The 20,241-nt window shown below is 37.9% G+C and overlaps 1 protein-coding gene across 4 annotated transcripts in view; it reads left to right on the top strand.

Moving 5' to 3' along the window:
• The window catches only part of C6H11orf49 (chromosome 6 C11orf49 homolog), an 81,418-nt gene that overhangs the window by 47,239 nt on the left and 13,938 nt on the right, over positions 1 to 20,241 (top strand). For all 4 annotated transcript variants that reach the window (XM_021401419.1, XM_021401417.1, XM_021401420.1 and 1 more), the window contains exon 4: positions 19,533 to 19,617. In XM_021401419.1, the coding sequence (XP_021257094.1) occupies positions 19,533 to 19,617 (85 nt within the window). The remainder of the gene's footprint in view (positions 1 to 19,532; positions 19,618 to 20,241) is intronic.

Below are 20,241 nucleotides of genomic sequence, written 5' to 3'. Positions count from 1 at the left end.
TGGTGATTCCTCAGCCTTCTGTATAGATATAACCATTAACCTGTTAATGTGTTCATTTATAGCATTCACATTTTTTAATAAAAGCACTGTTTGGTATAGTGTGGTATTTCTCAGTCTGTTGATGCTTTTTTACATCTAGATTTTTGTTCCTGCTTGAAAATACAAGTTAACCAAGATTATTTTTTCATAGTTGATAGCTACTAGTAGATAATTGAAGAAGTCCAGTGTTTCCTGTTTTAATATTTTCCTTGGGAGTACTATCAAACTGGGCATGGTATAAATATCTAGGTCATCTTATGGCAGCCCTAAGATCGTATTTCAACCCCATCCTTGCACGAGCTCCTGCATGCTCCTGTTGTATAGTCGCCACTTCAGTCAATAGTCATTTGAAGTGCTAATGGAAATTTAGCTTTCTTCTTGTCCTACAAATTTTTCCAGGTGTTTCAGACTTTGAAAATCATTTTTTCCATGGTGCTGAGAGCTTATCAGAGAACTCTCTTCTAACAAATTATGAACACCTGTTTTTAATATCTTAATGTGTTAAGTATCACTCCACTACTGACATCTTCCCAAGTGGAAAATGCATTGCACAGAAAAAGATGATACACATTATATTACACACACTTGTTCTGAACACTACTTTATTTGCCTCTCTGTCTCCAACCCAGGGAGAAAATGTCAAGAGGACTATAATTACCTCAGTTTTCTACTCATATGCATATCATTATCTTTTTGTTCCCTGATTTTTTCCATTTCATTTTGTTCCTCTTCTAAATTTTCTGCAAATTCCTGGCTTTTCACTATCAGCCGCGACGTTTTTTCCTTGTATTATATATTTTCATACTGCTTAAGAGTCCATCAAAGATGTCTATGACAGTAGTGCATCAATTACTCTTGAATCTTTCAATTGAAATATTCTAGAAAAGTAGCTTAATCTTTACCAGCACTTAATCTATTATCTGAATTTCATCATATATGAGGGGAAATAGCTTTAAACTGCAAGAGGGTAGATTTAGACTACATATTAGAAGGAAATTCTTTACTGTAGGGATGATGAGACACTGGAACAGATTGCCCGAAGAGGTTGTGAATGCCCTCTCCCTGTAGGTGTCCAAGGCCAGGCTGGATGGGGCTTTGACCAACCTGGTCTAGTGGGAGATGTCCCTGCCTGTAGGTTGGAAATAGGTGATCTTAAAGGTCCCTTCCAATCCAAACCTTTCTATGATATGTTGGATATGTTTTGGAAAGGAAAATATACGATATTCAATTCAAAAAAGGTACAATAAAGAGAAAGATGTTGGTACCGCTATGACAGTGAAATCTTTATGAAGTATGCAAGAATGATTGATGTTACAAAGAAACTAGGAGAAAACATAATACTACAGTGCTTAAGAATAGTATTTGAATAATGAAAGATGTGGTGATACAATTTATACAGGCTTGAAGTAGATAGTTTTCTGCACATTCCTTATTTTAGCACTTGCTGACATTAGCCATACAAATATAAATCTCTATTACTGTTATGTTTGTAAAAGGCACCTTTTTTTAAAATGAACAAAATCTCAGACAGCTGAAATCACTAATTAATACTAACTCCCTTCCTATCTCATATGCTGAACAAATTCCTAATAGGTAATTCTTTGTATATTCATTCTGTAGTATGTTCATGAAATTAGGTAACAGCTGGGATAAAACCTTTTTAAGTTCTTCATATGGCTTCCAAAACATCTCAAGATATAAACATAAATGGAAAAATGGGAAATTGTAACATAAGATTACAATTTCAGTGCATAGACAACACTGTAAAGTTTCTAAAAGTTTATTTATCTATAAATGTGTTTATCCCTACGCATCCTTGTTTTATTCTGCTGAGTGGAAAAACAGATGCTAAACTGGGAAGATCCAAAAGCAGCTCTTTCAATTCACTCAAGTTAGAGAATTTTATTGTAATGCTGTTTGATGTTCATAAAGTTGAATAGTCTGCTAAATAGTAATAAAAAGTGATAGTAAAGGCAAAATATGCCTTACGTTCAGATGTCAGTCCAACTGTGGGTGGAATTTTGAACTCTTCAGCTATTAATAATTTTCTCCCTGCAGAGAAGTGAAATCTGGTAATTTTTTAGAATTAATTATTACTCTTTCAACCGCCTGATAATCAAGAATAATGGAAAAAAAAAAGGGGGGGGGAGGGGGGAAACAAAAAGAAAACTTTGAAAAGGTAAGTAGTCACATCACCAGGAAAGAAAATTGACTCAGTTGGAAAACCTTAGGGCAGACATGGCACTTCTGAAGGAGATGCACCTTTCCAAGTAAAATACAAACACTTATGTAAGAGAGAGAGGTGGAACTAGCTGCATCTAATGATTTTTTTCCCCAGAGCAAGGGATGTTCCTGTCTTGTTTAATAAAATTAAAATTCAAGCTCTGAAAGCTACAAAACAGAAGCTTATAGGCCATTGCTGAGTACAAAACTGTCTGGTTAAAGGTTCATTTGTCCTTAGTTAATGTGACCCTAAACTTTTTCTGTTGGCTACTTGAGGGTATGATAGGAAGCATCTGGCACTTGTTTGCTACTTTTAGTATGATTTTTTTTACTCTCATAAGAAATTTTTCAGTAGATAAATTCAGAATGATTTATCCCTTTAATTCTCTAGCTTTAATAGCCATAGTCTATTTCCTTATTGATTTAGAGTTACATGATACAGGAGACAGCTAAACTTATTTTCCAAGAGATTAATTTCCTGCTTTTTCACCGGTGTTGATTTTTTTATCAGGAGTATTACAGATTTCATTTGCATTTTCTAATAGTAGTTGCTGTCATTTTTAGGACTGTGAAATACTGTCTGTCACTCTGTCCTCTTTGCTACGGAGGATTGGATGTTTTGCGGATTGCATTCTGAGTAAGAAAATGCATTGCTTTTGGATTTGAGAGAAATAGGAGGAGACTTACACTTTCAGGCTGTGCCCAGCTATTTGACAAGGTTGTAAGCAAGGAAACTGTCTCTTCCCAAGGAATTCAACTGTGGTTAGATAAGCACTTTTAGGTTGGCATTGGTGAAGGAAAGAACCATTTGGGTATCCTCCATGCTACTCATTTCTTTGCCTTCCTTTGTGGAAGCACAGCTGGCCACGTGGTGAAGACAGCACAGAACTTATCCAGACAAAAAATATCCTGGAAAAAAGAAGTTACTTCTCAATTTAATCAGGTTCTTGTCCCATTCACAGTGGAGCTATATAAGCAGCTGGGGAGAAGACAGGAGTGAAGGGTAAGGAGAGTAGGACTAGTGGCCAAGTCTGAAATCTATAGTTGTACTACAGCTTTGCTTGGTGGTGGTAAAAAGTGCCTAGCAGGACAAATTTGTTCTTAATGCCACAGAACTTCTGTTCCTCAGAAAACGATTTATATATAACCTCAGTTCTCTTGTTTACAGCTGTAGCATCGGCTATCAACTGCCTGCTAAATTTGTTATGTCTGGTTTTAACTGCATGCTGAAGAGTAGGCACCTAAGCAAGAAGATGACTAGTATATTGACTCAAAGAACAATTTACCAAAAATACTCTGTAGGTATTTGGAGCCTTTCTCTGAACTTTTGATATGGAAAATATTATGGATGTCTAAACCAAGTATATTAGTGAAATCTTCTGTGGTATCAGTCCTACTCTTTTCTCAGTTTGTGGTTCTTCTGCTCATCTCATATTTTTTCCACTTTTTCCAAAATCCCACTTATATTACAATCAATTAAGTAGCTTTTTCTTTTTTTTTACCTAACTTTTCCTGTGGAAGTTTTAATTTGCTGTGCGTACAGAGTTTGACTGAAACTGTCTATGTCCTGCCAAAGTCATAGATGTAGTGAAGCTGCTTTAACAAGCAACTTTTATACATCTTTGCCCTTCTCAAGCTGTTAAAAGGGCTGTAGGGGAGCCAAGAACTTCTGCCAAAACCGTTTACCCAAATGCCTAAATATATCCTCCAACCAAACTTGTAGCGCACTGAGTCAGATAGTGCTTCTAGGATGATTCTGTTTCAGATATTAAAACCTATGGATGAGTAAAGAAAGCACCTTTGCTGACTGCATGTACATTAGAATAACAGAGCAAAATAGCCCACTGCAGGCAGTCAGGAGACTAACATTAATCAAGGTGTTCACATGTATTTTGTATTGAAGCTTCTGAAAACAAACAAAACCACTGAAGACATTCATCAAACTGTTACCAGTGGTTCCTTCATCTTGACAGTACCAGCTCAGCTGAGAGCTGATTAGCTTGAGGATTCTTGCTCTTTACCAAGTAACGCTATCTCTTACACTCATCTTCTGAGCATACCCACTTTTGTATTAAAGTGCCATCATGTAGCAATACTTGAAAGCCTTCTTCAGAATTCTTTATGCCCTAAGTTTTGACTGAGCAATTTATATTAAAACCATTTCTGCTTCCCTTGCCTGTTCTCTCCCTTCTCTCTACTCCCCCCTCTTCTTTTCTAAGGAACTGTAGGGTGAGAAAAGAAGCCATTTTGCATTTCCGTACACTTAATGTAGCCAAGAGGTTTGTTCATTGCTGCTTTGTACTTTCAGACAAACTAGAAAATTTAGATTAATAGGTTGTTTATTCTTTTGCGTGTTCCTCAAATCAAAGGCACTGGATTGCATTATTAAAGAAGTTTTGTGTGGCAGGCTTGGAACTGTCCTTACTGAGCTGTACATGAAGAAAAACGATTGCTTTTCATCCCCCTTTCTTTATGCAGACTGGCACAGGAGAACTGTTAAATGTGGTATCATATACTATCACTTAAAGACCTTCCTTCTGTACAGCTGATGTTTATCTCCAATGTCACAGGATGCTTTAATGATCTGTTTTGGAAGAGAACAGGAAAACCCTAGAAACAGAAACACACATGTCTTTATATTTAAAAAAAAAATTAAATATTCACCAGTTTAATAAAAAGAGGTTTTGTTTAGAACACTAGTGACTGTCTGCTTCACAGCACTCTCAGATCTCCTTATTGGGATTCTGTTCATTTATTGTATGGTTTCTCATCTGTTCAGTTAGCTCTAATGCACAATTAGGTTTTCAGGAATTATCTACCCGGCCAAATTAATGAAGAAAATATTTAATGTTATTTTGAGATTAGACCCATTGCTGAAGTATGTAGCTAGTTTTTGCTAGCTGACTGAATGCATGATGGTGTCCTGATGTTCTGTACCAAATGGGTAATTGCATATCTCCAGGTTTCTTATTACATTAGGTACTCTAACTCCATTGGCATTCTGTGACAGTTGACTCTCTCTTGAACCAAGGCCTTCAGCTTTAAGAGTGAAAAGTCTGAGGTGATGTAATTTAAGAGAAGAGGACAAGATTGTGCCTGTCTTATGTAAATAAACATAAGAGGTAAGATGTTTCTTTGCCTTATGGGTTGTACTTCAGCTCTAGCTGATGTTCAGAATGAGAAAGGCGTATCTGCATAGTCAGCACTGCAATTCATCTCAAGAAATGGAAAGACTTCTACCTGTGTGTCACTCCAGCATTGCCAGGTGTGCAGTGGGAAGCAAGCAGTCACAGTTATTAGACTGGCTGAGTTGATGAACTTTCTTCAGCCTCTAGCCTGATGCAGGGTGCAATAATTAGGACTTTGTTGTTTCATATTTAGTGCCTGATTTGTAGTCTCTTTGCCTAAGAAGAACCCAGTTTTTGGTCTGAGTGAGACTTAGTGCCTGTACTTCCATTCTGTCTGAGGTACTAGTGCTAGTAATAGGTTCTCCAAGTCTTCTAGAGAAGAGTATTTAAAGGAAACTTTGCCGGTAGGCTTGTTTGTAAGTATGCTGTCATCTTCCACCTGAGGATCATGCAGAATTCATCTAGCCACTTCTGAATTTCATTTTATTGTGTTAGTTTACCTCTGTATCACAAATCACTGGCAATCTTGAGTTTCTCTGGCAAGGAGTCTTAAACCCTTTTTTGTGGAAATGGGAGTGGTGGTGCTTTGCTTTTTTGTTGTTGTTGTTTTTGTGTGCGTGTTCATTTGTGATCTCTGCATAGGCCAGTGGTGACCTGTAGATTTGCTAGTAGCTGCTTTCCCAGATTTTCAGGGGACAATATCAACTCAAGTCTTTCCATAACTGTTCAATTGTCTGGATTGTTCGGTTGTGCCATGTCTTCTATCTCCATTATGCTTATAGGCCAAGATAGCCAAGTTCAAAAAGTTATTGTAGATCTCTATTTATGCTACAGATTAACTTCTAGCATGTTATAAACTGCCCCAAATATGAATAAGTAGATCACTGTTCTTTTCTTGTAGAGGAGGAATTGTGACTGAATCCCAGACTTCCAATGGTAGTTGGAGTGTTGTTTGCACTGTAATAGATCTGTGACTCAGCTGAGCATTGTCACTTTTTGGAGGAAGTCATAAATATTTTTATCTTTCTAATTAATATTTCACCTGCATTAATTTTACCCCTCAATGCTTTTTTTTTCAACTCTAACTTTTGGACATTTTTGAGTCAGGTATGGCCATATCCTGATATATCATTATCACAAAATACTAATCTTATTTTTGTTTCTGACCAGCAATATTCACACATACAGAAATTAAAATACTAGATTCACAGGGAAGTAGTTTTGTACTGGAAAGATTAATAACAAATCATACCTGCTTTTTTTTTACAGATAATGAGTTTTACATAGTCAAAACTCCTCTGTTCCTATCTCTTTTTAGTATCTGAAGGCAGATTATTGCAGCCACAGACTCCACTCATGCATCTCTTCATACTCCTGTTATACCAGAAATTTCTAGTACTTGTCTAGTTTTCTTTGTGTTTACTAATAGGTATAACAGAAGGTATTTTAATTGCTTCCTTTTAACATCTAGAATAGTTAACATTTTCACTCAGACATTGAAATTAGAATCTAATTTGTCTATCATTGAAAGCTTTCAAATCTACGCTTATTAATGAGAAGACTTTATGGTGATACAGACAGAAATTCAAAAAGAAAAGGAAATCAGAAGAAAGGCTTGTTAAATTCCCAAATAATTCACTGATTTGTTATTTCAGACCTTAACTGCTAAGCAAGTAACGATGATCTTCCTTGTGCTGTACCAGTGGATGCAGAACTAACTATATCCTTCATTTAGCAAAAGTCTGTTCTGGTCACAGCTGTGTATACAGAGCTGGAAGTGAAAATGAGATGTGCACATAAAGGCTTTCAGTCTATTTTCCTTTGCAGCTTTCATCCGTTTGTTCTCTACCAAACCCCAGAAAACATCCTCCTAAATGGAAAGAGCAAAAGTAAATAGCAAGAAGATTTGTTTTTCTTCTTGATAAACATGTCATTTAAAGTGACTTTCCAAACATATCCCATTTACTGGAGATAATTTAGAAACTTGAACTTCAGCATTCTGTTTATTGCCCACCAGCATGGATCCTCAAGGCCTTGTTCTTTCTGTCAGTTTCTAATTCAGGGAGTTCATCAGTAAAGTTTTGTTTTGGCACTTGGACTCAGGTTCTCAAATCCAGAGTAGCTTCCATATTGTCTAATAACTGAGAAGCTGTTTCTCATAACTTGTATCTACTGAATGTCTTGGAACTTTTTTGGAGGTGGTATATTTTCTGTTTTCCTTTGGGACCCACTGCATGCTAATGATTTTATTTAATCTTGAATCTCTTTAAGAGCTAGTGCTGCTAGTTTCATAGTCCTCAGTACTGCACGTGGGTGTGAAACAGCGAAGCTCAAAACAGATCCAGACAGGAGATAACTCATGTGAAAGACAACTGGAAGGATGGATGTTACTTTTAAATGTAGCATGAAAGTTGAAGCAATATGACTTAATATATTTATATAGCATCTCTTTATTTTGATCATCCACTTCACTTAGAGTGCTACTAAAATGCAGGAACATCTGATGCAGTGTGTTTAGATACAGCTCCTTCACAAGAAACACCAGGAAGCAATCTTTTTCCCAACAGGGCAGCATGAAGAAACATTTATAATTGCATGGAGCAAATAGGACCTTAGCTTTTAAGCTTTGCTTTGAAGGATCCAGCACATTTCCTTTGAGTCAAGAACATATGCTGAAATACATTACGTTTAAGTACTTCTTAAAGCTATGTTGCTGTATGATTTGCACCATCTGATTTTCAGACTTGTTCCATAAGTCTTACCATTGAATGGGAAAAGAAGGGCAAATGTTGCAGCAAATAAAAGGAACATGTGTTTTGTAAGTCTTTAATGGCTAGAGATACTTAAAGAGCAGCTTTCATCTTGACTCCCACTCTGAGGGTTTATCATACTTGCATTTCTATGATGGGTTCTATTTTTTTTTTTTTTTTTTTGCTGAACAGTCAGGATATTGTTGCACAGGAGACGAAAAAAGAATATGTAAGAGCGAAACCACAAAGAATGCAATTGTGTTAGAAAAACGACACTGAGATCCCAGTTGCTAGGAAAAGCTTAATATAGTGTTACTCACTATGGATGGCTCCTCTTCCTTTAAATGGGTTAGTCAACCGTAACTGTACTTGGGATATTAGGACTCCTGGAATTCTTTTTTTTCTTTTTTCTTTTTCTTTTTCTTTTTCTTTTTTTTTTTTCCCAAATAAGAGCAGCCCTATATCTCTTAAAAGTTCTGTTTTAGTTTCTTCTTTGCATTCTCAGTAGCATACATTGCAGCAGCAATCCTTCCAGGAGTTTCCATAGAATACTGATCATGCTTTCTTTAGGAGAAATCACTTCCATATCATATATGGTCAAAATAATTTGCTCTCTAGGCTTAGTTTTCATCTTAGAACTGATCAGTTAAGTGATACTCTTTTTTAATTACTTCCTAACCTAAAGATCTTCATACTGTCATCTGAAGAGTTTAACCTTGTTATTGAAGCTGAAAAAAGATAATAAAACTGAACTCTTAACTATTTTCAATTTCTTCAAGCAAATATTACAGAATGGGTTCATCTGTACCTTCAGTAATTGGCCTTCGTTTTCTCTGGAAAGCCCTGTGCAGCAACAAGAAACTGTCCTTTTATTTTCCCCAACAAGAGGCACTCTTTTGTCTAATTTCTTACCCTTCCCTGATTACCATAATATATGCATACTATCAGTGTTAGGACATAATGCTGAAGAATTTAGGGCATTTCCTTGAACCTTTGTCCAGCAGAATATTTTTAATTTGTGTTTCATGGTAGATGGTCCATGGAAGTGTATTAAACTGTTAAATAGAGGGCATTTAAACTTTGTCAAAAATGCATGATGTCTATGTGAAGCCTTCTGGATTAGTGGACACTTGTAGAGTTAAGAACTTGCTGTGCTAAAAGTTAAAGAGTGCCCAACAATTTTTATTTATTTTTAATGAATGTTTATGGTAAGTTCTTATTTTAAAATATATGTGAATTACAGAGAAAAGTACCTTATTTCATTCTCTCTCTTTTTTGGGGGGGTGAGGGGGAAGGGCCATACCACTCACTGGAGAACTGAGGAGTTAAAATCAAGAGTGAAGTTACAGAACTGTGGCCAAAAGCATACCCTTAAAAAGGGGTAGCTGGATGCCTTGTTGTTTCAAGTTTCTCTTAGTGCATTCATTCTGCTTTGCATTCAGACCAGTTCTGTAGTGGTAGTCATTTATAATCATTAATCTAGCTCATTGATATTGTAATGGCCTGCAGACATTCTCTGTGGAGCTTACATGCTCCACTGCATTTCCTTCTAAATAACTAATGACTTCTTCAGTCTTGTCATTAACCAGATTACCTTCCTACATCCACTTCTCTTATTGAATTGTTTGGTTTCAGGTTCATTTTCTTCTTAGTTTTTTACATTCATAAAAATGATTTCGTTTCAGAGTGTTTGAGAGTGTTTTATCTGATTAAAAACATTGTCAAACCATAGGTTCATATACTACAATGCTTGTTTTTTCTGAATAGATGCTTTAACTGTTGACCCAGAGGCTCTTTAAAAATGTCCTTTCCTTTCACACAGTTTTCCTCAGCATTTGTAATCTGTAAAAGAAAACTGGAGAAAACTAGCCAATGGACTGGGTGCATAGGATGGTACTGCATGGTTTGTGGAAAAACTACATATAAATATACTTTGCAGTACAGTCAAAGAATGGCCCAGACTATGAATGGTTTTTGGTCCATGGAAGATTCGTGTTTAAGTTAAGCTATTGGCCCAGGTGAATACAAGTTAACAGAGGAAGTAACGTGCTGGACCGTTCAGTGTTTTGTGGATCCCAACAAGCTTTAACCACAGTGAACTTACTGCCTTGCATTATAGCATACTAAATTATGCTGAAATGTTTTGTCAGTCTTGTATTATGTGTTTGTACCAACTGCATTGTTCCTTGAAAGCCTCTTCTGAAACAGTAGTTCAAAGTCCAAAACATTTTAGTTTCATTCATTGTTCATGGAAAATTATTGACTGTTGCTCTTCATGCTTTTATGCGCCATGTTGAAGTCTGAACATTTGGGAGATTCAAGGTATTTGAAATACTTGATTCTACTGGAACTGGTTCACCAGAACCTTTGGTTGGTGTTTCTTGGAAAGGTCTTAAATCAGAGATTGCTACAGCAATCTGCAGCATTTCTGGAGTTCATTGTAAGTCCCTTCTTTCCTCTTTAACCTCCGCCTCTTTTTCTTTCAAGGCCAGTGTCATAGCTTTTCTTACCCTCTCAGACCCACTGTGTTTGACACAAATGAGTTGTTTGCCAGCTAAATATACTTCTTAGGTTCCCAAAGCAGAGAGGAAATACTAAGCAGTAGCTGAAGGCTGTGTGCCTTGAGCTCAGTCCTGTTACTGTCACTAGACCCAGTACACATCTGAGGGAGGAGGCGTTGCACATGAGGTCCTGTATTTCATGAGATGCAGCTGCATACCAGCTGCCCATTTACTCTGCCCTTCTTGTGACGTGTAGCTATGAATTCTTCAGTTGTTTTGAAGATCTTAAGCTTAATGACAACTTGCTTTCTTGAATGGAGCCTGATCCACATCTTGCCTAAAGATTATTGATGCTATCTGAGAGCCTGGGGAAATGCTGATGGTCCCCTCTAGTGAAGTGTTGCTGGCATTCCTGTACTTCACTATTAAGATTGCTGTGGGTCCCGTTTCAAGTGGTTGAGCAGTCTGCCCCCCAGATGGCCAGAACTCCTGCGGGAATGTTTGCTCCTTATTGTTTACATGACCACGTAGCTCTGGCATTGGATAGATGATTTTCTCAATCAGCAACTGAAAGCTCCTCAAAGTGAGGAAAATCAACTGTTGAACAAGATAGAAGCACGTGGAAGATCTGCTAGTTGCATCTTCAGTGACATGACAGTGAAAGGAAAAAAATGTTGATATAGACAACACATACAAAGAATGGCAAATGCTACAGCATTACAGTTGTAAATTAATATTGCTTTGAAATTGTAACTTATTTATGATTTTCCTGTTTATCTGTCTTAGAGACAGTCTCGGTTTGGTTTTACATATTAAAAGATTAAAACGCCTCTTACTATCTAACGTCATTTCCCTTGTTAGGTGCTTACGAACTGAGGAGTGATTTCTGCTGGGTTACTGGCTTATGGTTACCCAAGAATATACAGAATATTTGTAACCCCACTTAACTTTAGAGGTTAGGGCATTCTTAGCATTTCTTACTTTGCTTTTTTAATGTATCTAAAACATGATGGAAAGCCATACATTCTCATACTGTAGACCACCAAACCAGCCTTTTCATTTGCTTCAGGCCAGTGTCCTTCAGAGAAGGCTAAATGTCCTTTTAGATCATACTCATAGAGCTGAATATATATTTAGGATTATATATGTTTCTGAATACACACAGAATTTTCTTTGCAAACATTAAAGAAGACTACATGGTGAAAACTGGGTATCTGTGTAGCAAATAGTTTTATCTACTACTTGCTTTCTTTAGTCAGTAATGTATCTGAGAGATTTAAACCATGGTTTTTTTGTTTATCTTCTACTGTCTTTAGGGTTGTTCAGCCTGGAGAAGAGAAGGCTTTAGGGTGACCTCATTGCAGCCTTTCATTACCTAAAGGGAACCCAAAAACAAATGGAGATTAATTTTTTATATTGTCTGATAGCGATAGGACAAGGGGGGAGCAGTTGTAAACTAAAAGAGGGGAAATTTCAATTAGATATTAGGAGAAAATTATTTACTTAGAAAGTGGTGAGGCACTGGAACATGTTGCTCAGAGAAGCTGTCAATGCCCCATCTCTGCAGGCATTTAAGGCTAGATTTGGTGGGGCCTTGAGCAACCTGATATATTGGGATGTAGGGGTGTTGGAACTGGATGGTCTTCAAGGTCCCTTCCAACCCAAGCCATTCTGTGACAATCTTCTACTTCTGAAAATACCTCTAGAAGTTATGGTTAATTCTTCTTTCTTACTGTTTGCTGTTCTTGCTCTTCGGGAACTCTGAATTCTTTAAAATCCAACTTCATCCAAAGTCACATCTTGCAGTTAAAAGAAGAAATGAAAGAGTTAACATTATCTTTAGCATTCAATCAGATTTTAGTGCTTAAGTTCCCAAAGTAGGTGGAAAATTCATACTTGAGTCGTGTTTCAGGCTATCTGTGGATTAAGGAATACCGCATTGATGATGACTCTTCCACTATTGGAATGTTTTCTTTACAATCATGAGAGTGGAGAACTTTTTTTGTTTCTAATGAAGTTTAAATTCTTCTGTTTCTGGATGTGCTGTGTTAGCCACATGAGCATGCCACATCGTAGCCTTTGGACTGCACCTTTGGCAACGCTCATCTTGCCCTTAGTGACACTCACTCTAAGCTGAAGTAATGCTGCCACATGAAATGTTTCATACTGCAAGATAATTATGGGGAATTTGAAAGGAACTAGAGGATGATTGAAAGTTTGCATAAACACCAAGATTCTGGATTTTGGGGATAGAATTGGAGCAGTTCTATACAGATTCATGTTTTGTTTTTTGTTAATCTGGCAAATGGCTTATTGATGAAACAGCTCAAGATCAAGGGGGAAAAATAATCACACCCTCCTGAGCATTTTGTTTTTTAAAAAAATCTTTAGCTCCCTCAAAAGGTTGTGCCACTGGAGCTTTGCCTGTAATAAGCCATCTTTTCAGTGGGGTTGCTGTCATGTCAGATGGACTTTCGAGAATGCCCTGGGACCCCTTCTGGAGGGACCTAAATTATATCAATGGAAAGATGGGATTTGTGAGTAACCTAAGTCAGCTGCTGCTTTGATATAGGAAAGATGCCAGAAGTTGAGTCTTAAGAGTGTGTCTGATAGCAGAGCGTTAACAAACCATCTTAGAAGGTGCGATGCAAATAAAGCCAGTTGTCCTGAACCTACCTTTAATTAGAAGATCATTAATGTCAATAGTATTGCATACTCTTCGACTTCTGAAGTAAATCATCTTAAGCAGGAGATTACCTGAGCCTAAGTTTATCTCTGCTGAGAATGGGAGGTTCTACTCTCTCTCTCTCTATCAGCTCTCTTCCCTGCACCTGCCCATGTTCATTTACAGCTTACTTTGCAAGAGCTTTCATCAGATATTTTTGAGAGTCAGTTCAATTCAGTAGCCTGGGAAAAAAAGTTGAATTTTCTCATGAAGATTCTGCTGACCACCAGAGCTGGTACGAGGGATGATTCCGAGCCATGTGGCCAACAGCAAGAGGGGGAAAGGGAAGATGAGAGAGGAGTGGGACCAAAATTTTAGATAGTCTTAGTTGCTTCTTGACCTGATCCATTAGGTAATGCAAGGGTAATGCATCCACTTATTAAAACTAGTCTTTTAAAGGCACTTGTGTCCAAGACTCCATGTAAAACACAAGGTATTATGTTGATCTATGAAACAGATCTGACTATTACCCTCTATAAAATATTTGCAAGAAACCTTCCTTAAAAAGGGAAGCTGGCTTTGATCTAACCTGGCAGAAATCTTTGGCTTCTAGTACATTTTCCTGTGACAGAAAAGTAACTGTTAGATTTCTGTCAGTTTTCTTCTGATTTTCCTACACACTTGAGACTATTTTCTAACCTGTTTGAAAAATAAGGAAAACCATTTTTTAAAGTTAGACAAATGCACATTTTGGATCTGGCTTCTGTTTATTTCTTCTTGTTGGGGGAAAAATGAGTTAGTCAAAGAAACCGTGCTTGAATGTTTTTATTTTCTTTCAAAATCCTAAACAACCGTTTCCTCAAGTTAGAGCAACAGGTCTTTTTCCTGATAGTTCATAAAATCTCTCAATGTAAAATTTTATGAATTTATTGCTGATTAGGTTCTATGCTTAGAGTCATTTTCTTAGAATTCCTGCTTTTCAGTTTGTTAGTAGTGCCAGATGTATGGAGAGGTGAGGAAATTAGGCTATCACTATCTTTTGAATGAGATGTGCAGAGCACAGCCTCTTAGTCAGATGGAAGTTGTGAAATTGTGTTATTAACAATGACTGTATTTATATTACTTTTTTTGTAAAATTGCAATTCCTGTAGGCAGCACAAGAACATCTGGTCTTTTATTTTCAGAGGATTTTTCTTTTTTATTTTTATTTTTATTTTATTTTTTGTACATATATGGAGAGAATCCTAAGGATGTGATACTCTGTATACCAGAAACTCTAAAAATTTAAAGGCCAGGAAAGATTCTCGCAACATTTCAAAGTACATTTTGTTATTTATTAGGCTTTTCTCTGTTATATTTCCAGGAGACTGGTTTACCATGACTATGACTTTATGACTCCTGAATGACTTCACGGCTGTGGTAGAAAAACAATCTGTGGAAATTTTGTGTCCTACCATACTCCAGAGTGGAAAGCTACATTGCCCAGAGCTCCAGCCTTCTTGTATAGCTGTATATACAAGATGATGAATATAAATTTAAGTTTCTTATTCCCATCAAGGCAATCCTTCTGTTTCTGGGGAGTTACTAATGTGACTTTTTGGGTCAGATTTCATACACCAACTGCAGTAAATATTCTCCTACTGCTTTTGGCATATTTATAGCTGTCATAGGTTGTGACAGCACTGTAGATAGCTACGTCTTGTGCTGAAAGCAGCCTGGATACAGCAGCGATGACTGCAGTTCAGGCTGTCCTAAATATTTATTGGCTTCCTGGGTAGATTTTACAGCCTTCGCTGAGCTCCAGGCATCTGTGGCCAGGCTGCTGTCAGCATGAAAGATGGCTGGTTTAAAGATAGCTCAGGTGTGTCTACTCTGCACTTAATTCGGGACACCAATAGCAGGCTAAATGCATCATTTAGCATTCCTAGAGTTTTGCTTTGCATTAGGTGCCACCTGTCAGCTACACACCAACAGGAAACAGAAGTGGTAAAAGAGTCTAGGTTTTAAAAGCCGGGGAAATACAAAGCAGCTGCCTTCAAGTGCTGGCCATTTTTATCCAGAAAGTGGTGTGTTTATTTTCCAAGACTATGCCACTTGGATGAACGTCTCTCCCTACTGTGTCTCTGAAATGTGAGGACAAGTCTCCCTTGGCATTAGTGGACAAAAAAACTGATCATGGATGGTGAGATCTGGTGGACAATAGTCTGGATTTTGCTAGTATCATGATAGAAGCAGCAGTACAGGCTAGGCAGGAATCTGAAGACCAGTACAGCAAAAATTGTGAATAAGCAGTTGAAGAGCTGCCTCTGCAACTTTAGCCATACCAATTTACTTTTTTCTTTTTCCGTTACATCTCCCAACTCCTTCTTGGTGGAATGCCGTTTTAGAATCACTCTGCAATTTGTTGATTAGCTATTTTGCAGTAGAAAAGTGTTACTTTCAGTTGTAAGCGAAGATAGTTAATGTGCAGATTGCAGTCTCTCTTCATCCTTAAGCACATGATATGATCAAGTTTGTTCCACTGTGAAAACGTGGTAGAGAGCATATATTTCTCTGCCCTGTGCTATGGGGTCAGATTTAAACTCTGTGATTTGCTTCATTTGTTACTGGAACTTGAGATACAGTAATTTGTGGTAGCAACCAAAGTGGCAGTTGTGGATTCCAGTTTTCACTCATTCTGACTGATACCTTCCTTCTTTTCTTTCTTTCTTCGTCTTGCAGCATTGGAGACTATTTACTCAGCTGTGGCCTGGAGACAGGAAGGAGCAATGTGGTCATGCACCAAAACTGCCCTTGTTTATTCCAAGCAGCTCTTGGCAGGCAATGTGGTGCATGGGCAAAAGTAATTTTCTGCATGGTCTTCACTGACCTTGCTGTAGGGAATGGGAAAACAGTCATCACAGCAAGCTGTAGACACCTCCTAAGGTCTGTGGTGATCCCCCTTCCTGTGTAATAGGTATCCATCCATAGTCTGAGAAATTGGTATGATTTACTGGTCAGATGCCTGGGGTGTCTATGGGCTGAGTTGTGTTACGGTCTAAAAGCCTGCATGCTTTGATGACTCATTTGAGGATGCCTTCTCTCCAGGCATAAGCAGCAAGAAGAAAGAGGGTAAAGAGCAAGCTTCTTCCTTTACAGAATGAACTTCTCTGCACTGCTTCAGCTTTGCATGCAGTTCCCATCTAAATAGACTACTTGCTCAAAGACCGAAACTGTAATTAATTCTTCACTTGTACTGAAAACAAACATCACCTTCTGATGTGCTGGCTGGAGAGGATCTCTGCCACCCTTTCCTAAAGAAAGTCCTCTTAGGCAGACCTGCTTTTGCTATATGTTGCTTTGTGGTTTTCTAGTGGAGGAATAAGGATGATGTAATTCAGTACAAAGGAGGAGGAGTAAAAGACAACGTAAATGATTATTAAGTTTTAAAAATACATTAATTCCAGGAAATGAGAGCTCTCTATGCCTCAAAACTAATGCTTGCTTAGGGCCCAGTTACCCTTTTAAGCTGCTTTTGTCTAGAAACTTGACGGAGACTGTGAACAACTTTCACAGGAAACCTCCTCCTACCTTTGCACCTTCAGCTTCAGGAGGAGAAAGAGAAGGCTGAGATTCAGAAGTCTGTGGGAGGATTATCCTCCCAGAACTTCTCTGCTTTGAATGCATGAGGGATGCTCTGTACACTGCCGGCCACCCCGCTGTGGAAATGTTAGGGGAACAAAGCAGAGCAACAGGTATGACTGGGCAAGGTGTGGGAAGTAAAATAAACAGATTTAACTTTAAATCAATATAGTTGTCAGTTAAATAGACTGTAAAAAAGGGATTGTTTTATTAGGGTGCTGACAAATGAATGGAAAAAATAACGGAGAGCCAGAGGTATAAGGATGCATAAATAGGAATTTGAACTTAAGCAAACCAGAAATGTAACCTGAGTATTGGGTCAAGCTTCCAAATGGTGTAACTCCTTGAGGACTAACATGTAAACTTTTTAGGCAAAGAACAGGATTCTAATGCCCACTGTTACTCAGAGCTAGATTTAGAAGTCCTTGAAGAGTAGATGTTAGAGGCCCAAATCATACTCTTCAATTATGAGAAAATGTGTTTCAGAAAAGTCTTTTTATGCCCACCTACTAACCTACTCCCTATGCTGAGCTAGCTGAAGATGATTTCATGAACCTTTCATTTACTTCCAATGATCAAATAGCTTCTTTAAGAAATTAGGACCAAAATCTGTATTGCTGTAAATGAATGTCAACCTAACACAATAAAAGAGGAGAAATTTTTTGTTTCTATGTTGTTTAATGAAATATAAACAGTGAACTGGCATTTGGCTGAAAAATCAGTTAAAAAAAGCAGTTTCCTGCATGTAAGTGGGACACTTTCAATAGTATCTTGTTGTGATTATACTTAAAAACTTGGTGGTACTGGACACCATCATAACCCAAGATCAGGCACATGCTGACTGAAAGACAAAGTGTCTGCAGCAGAGATCAGCCTCTGAATTGTATTTTAATTAGAAATGAGAATACGAAAAAGGTTATAGTGCCCTCCATATTCTCTAAGATATTTGGCATTTCAGTGCCATCACAGAAATTTAAATTCAATTCAACATTCTTATCTGGGAAGAAGATAGATTCTGATGCACTTATTCCTGCGGTAGAGTAGGCTGTGCAAACTCCTGCAATGGTATTGTAGACCTGCACAAGCTGGGACTGCCTTGTATTATTTCAGATTTCTGACTGCAGAGTTAGCTTTTCCAGACTGAACAAAATGCTTCTACTTATTTTTCAAAGTAGCCTTTTTGTAGCATGACTTGAATTTGAGGGTGCTTTATCGGGTAGAAAGTCCTCCTGAGAGCAGTGCAAAGTATATAATTCTAGGTAGTGTCTGTCTTACAGCTACAGACTTTTCTGAACAGAAGATATATTAGCTCTCTCCCCCTCTTTCCTCCAGTTCCCTTGCTAATAATGTAAGTAAAGTCTGCAACCTGATTTTGAAATAAGTTTGGCTGGGTTGGACGTTGCAGTGAAATGTCCTTTGGTACTGCATACCTGACTCTTGAAATGTCTTGCAGAGTTGTAGCATTTTCCCTTTCTCTTAGTTTGTGGAACTATCTGGCATTGAGATAGGAAGAAGTTGTGGCAACCAGCTAGGGTAGGTGATATTTGGTTGATTATTTGAATGGGAGCTTAGGGGCTATGGAAGGTTAAGATGTGTCTCTGGTAACAGAACTGATGTTCTGTACCTCAGTCCTAATGCCTATGCCCTTTGGATTCCCTCCCCAACTACTGCTTGGCTCTACTTCCAGCCCTGGCTCTTTCTTTCATACTTTACATTTTTCTGTATATAGAAGTACTGCAAAATTGCTGCCATTCAGCTAGTCTTCTCCATAACTCCAGTCCACAGGCTTTTGGACCACGAACATACAATCATGTAAAGCTTTTTGGCATCAGTATATTTCCATTCCCTTGGGATCCTATAAAATTCCATAAGATTCACCTCTATGACTCCTTTTGCTGAACCACAGTGGCCTTTCTTGACCAGCCATTCACAAAGCAGCTCCCTAAAACATAAATTATTTGATTGCTCTTCTTGTGTTTCTTGGATCTTAGTTCTCTGCTTCCTATAATACAGTGACCAGATTTGTACACATTATTCCAAAAGAGACCATCCAGCTGCCTTACCAAATGCCAAAGTAATAACGTCTGTGGTTTATACTCCGTAGCCTTCCGTATACAACCCAAAAACCTTGTTTGCCTTTGTTACTGCTGCCAGATGTTCTGTGGATGGTTTTCAGGCTTATTGTGGTGAATGTCATCATGCCAGTGAATTTCAGCAAATTTAAGCAACTTTGAAATGATTCTTTTTTCCACATTCAAGTCAAACCAAACTGTGTTGTCACTTGAAACTGCCCTGTTTTCGTTACCTCTTTTTCACACTGCATCACCACTACCTGCTACCAATTTCTCGGAGGGAATCTCTTTAGAAGTGTTTCCCCTTTATCAGGCCTCTGGTTGTCTGGTTCACTCGAAACTCCCATCTGCAGAGTCCAGGGATTCTTATTCTATCCCTTAGTCTAGGGAATAAGGAAGCGGATTTATTGTTGCTACGTACTCAGTCTTAAAATGAGGGTAGAAGACAGCATGAGTTTTTTCTAGAGATGAAGCATGGGAAGAGATCAACCTGTAAAAAGAATTATGATATTCTCACCTCTCATTTCCTGCAGATTTGCTGACAGCACAGGAATACCACTGCCTACTGCAGCTGCTCTGCCCTGACTTTCCAATGGAACTCACTCAGAAAGCAGCAAGGTGGGTTCTCATCTATTCTTTAAGAGCAAGATCAGTCCTGCACACGTGGACTTGGGAACTAGATTTGTGGGTAAAGATATGAGCAGAGACCTTCAGCTTTTAAGATTCTGGGGAAAAGAAATACCATGATTTGGGGTTAAATGCAATGTTTTTTTCTAGCCACGAGAAAGAATATATATTTAAGGTATACAAAGACTGAAATATGAGAGCAGAATGTTGCTCTAAGTTCAGAAGGTGAGTTGCATATAAAAGAATGTTAGCCAGTGCGGTTTTAACTCATATCATTTTAGATTGTATTTACCATCCTTAAAATGTGTTATCCATTGACACCAGCTTCCTATGGTTGATCACATTTAAAAGGTACTAAGCTCTGGTTAACTGCTGATGTTTTAAAGTACTTTAGCTAAGAACATGGTAGCTAATCTGTTTGAAATTTTATTTTAATCTAGACAAAGCCTAAAGCAGATAGATGGCTCAGGGCACTGATAATGTGATATGGGACTTTTTTACTGATAGTGTTTGCTGATTCCAGTCCAGCCCAGACAGTTGATTATTAAATATCTGATAGTGAAAATGTAATAAGGTATATGCATCTTTTGGGGTAGGGAGTCAGTTCAGATCTCA

This window comes from Numida meleagris, chromosome 6, assembly GCF_002078875.1.
Source record: "Numida meleagris isolate 19003 breed g44 Domestic line chromosome 6, NumMel1.0, whole genome shotgun sequence".
Taxonomy (NCBI): Eukaryota; Metazoa; Chordata; class Aves; order Galliformes; family Numididae; genus Numida; species Numida meleagris.
Note: the sequence above shows the minus strand (reverse complement) of the source record. Positions and strands in the feature narration are given on the sequence as shown.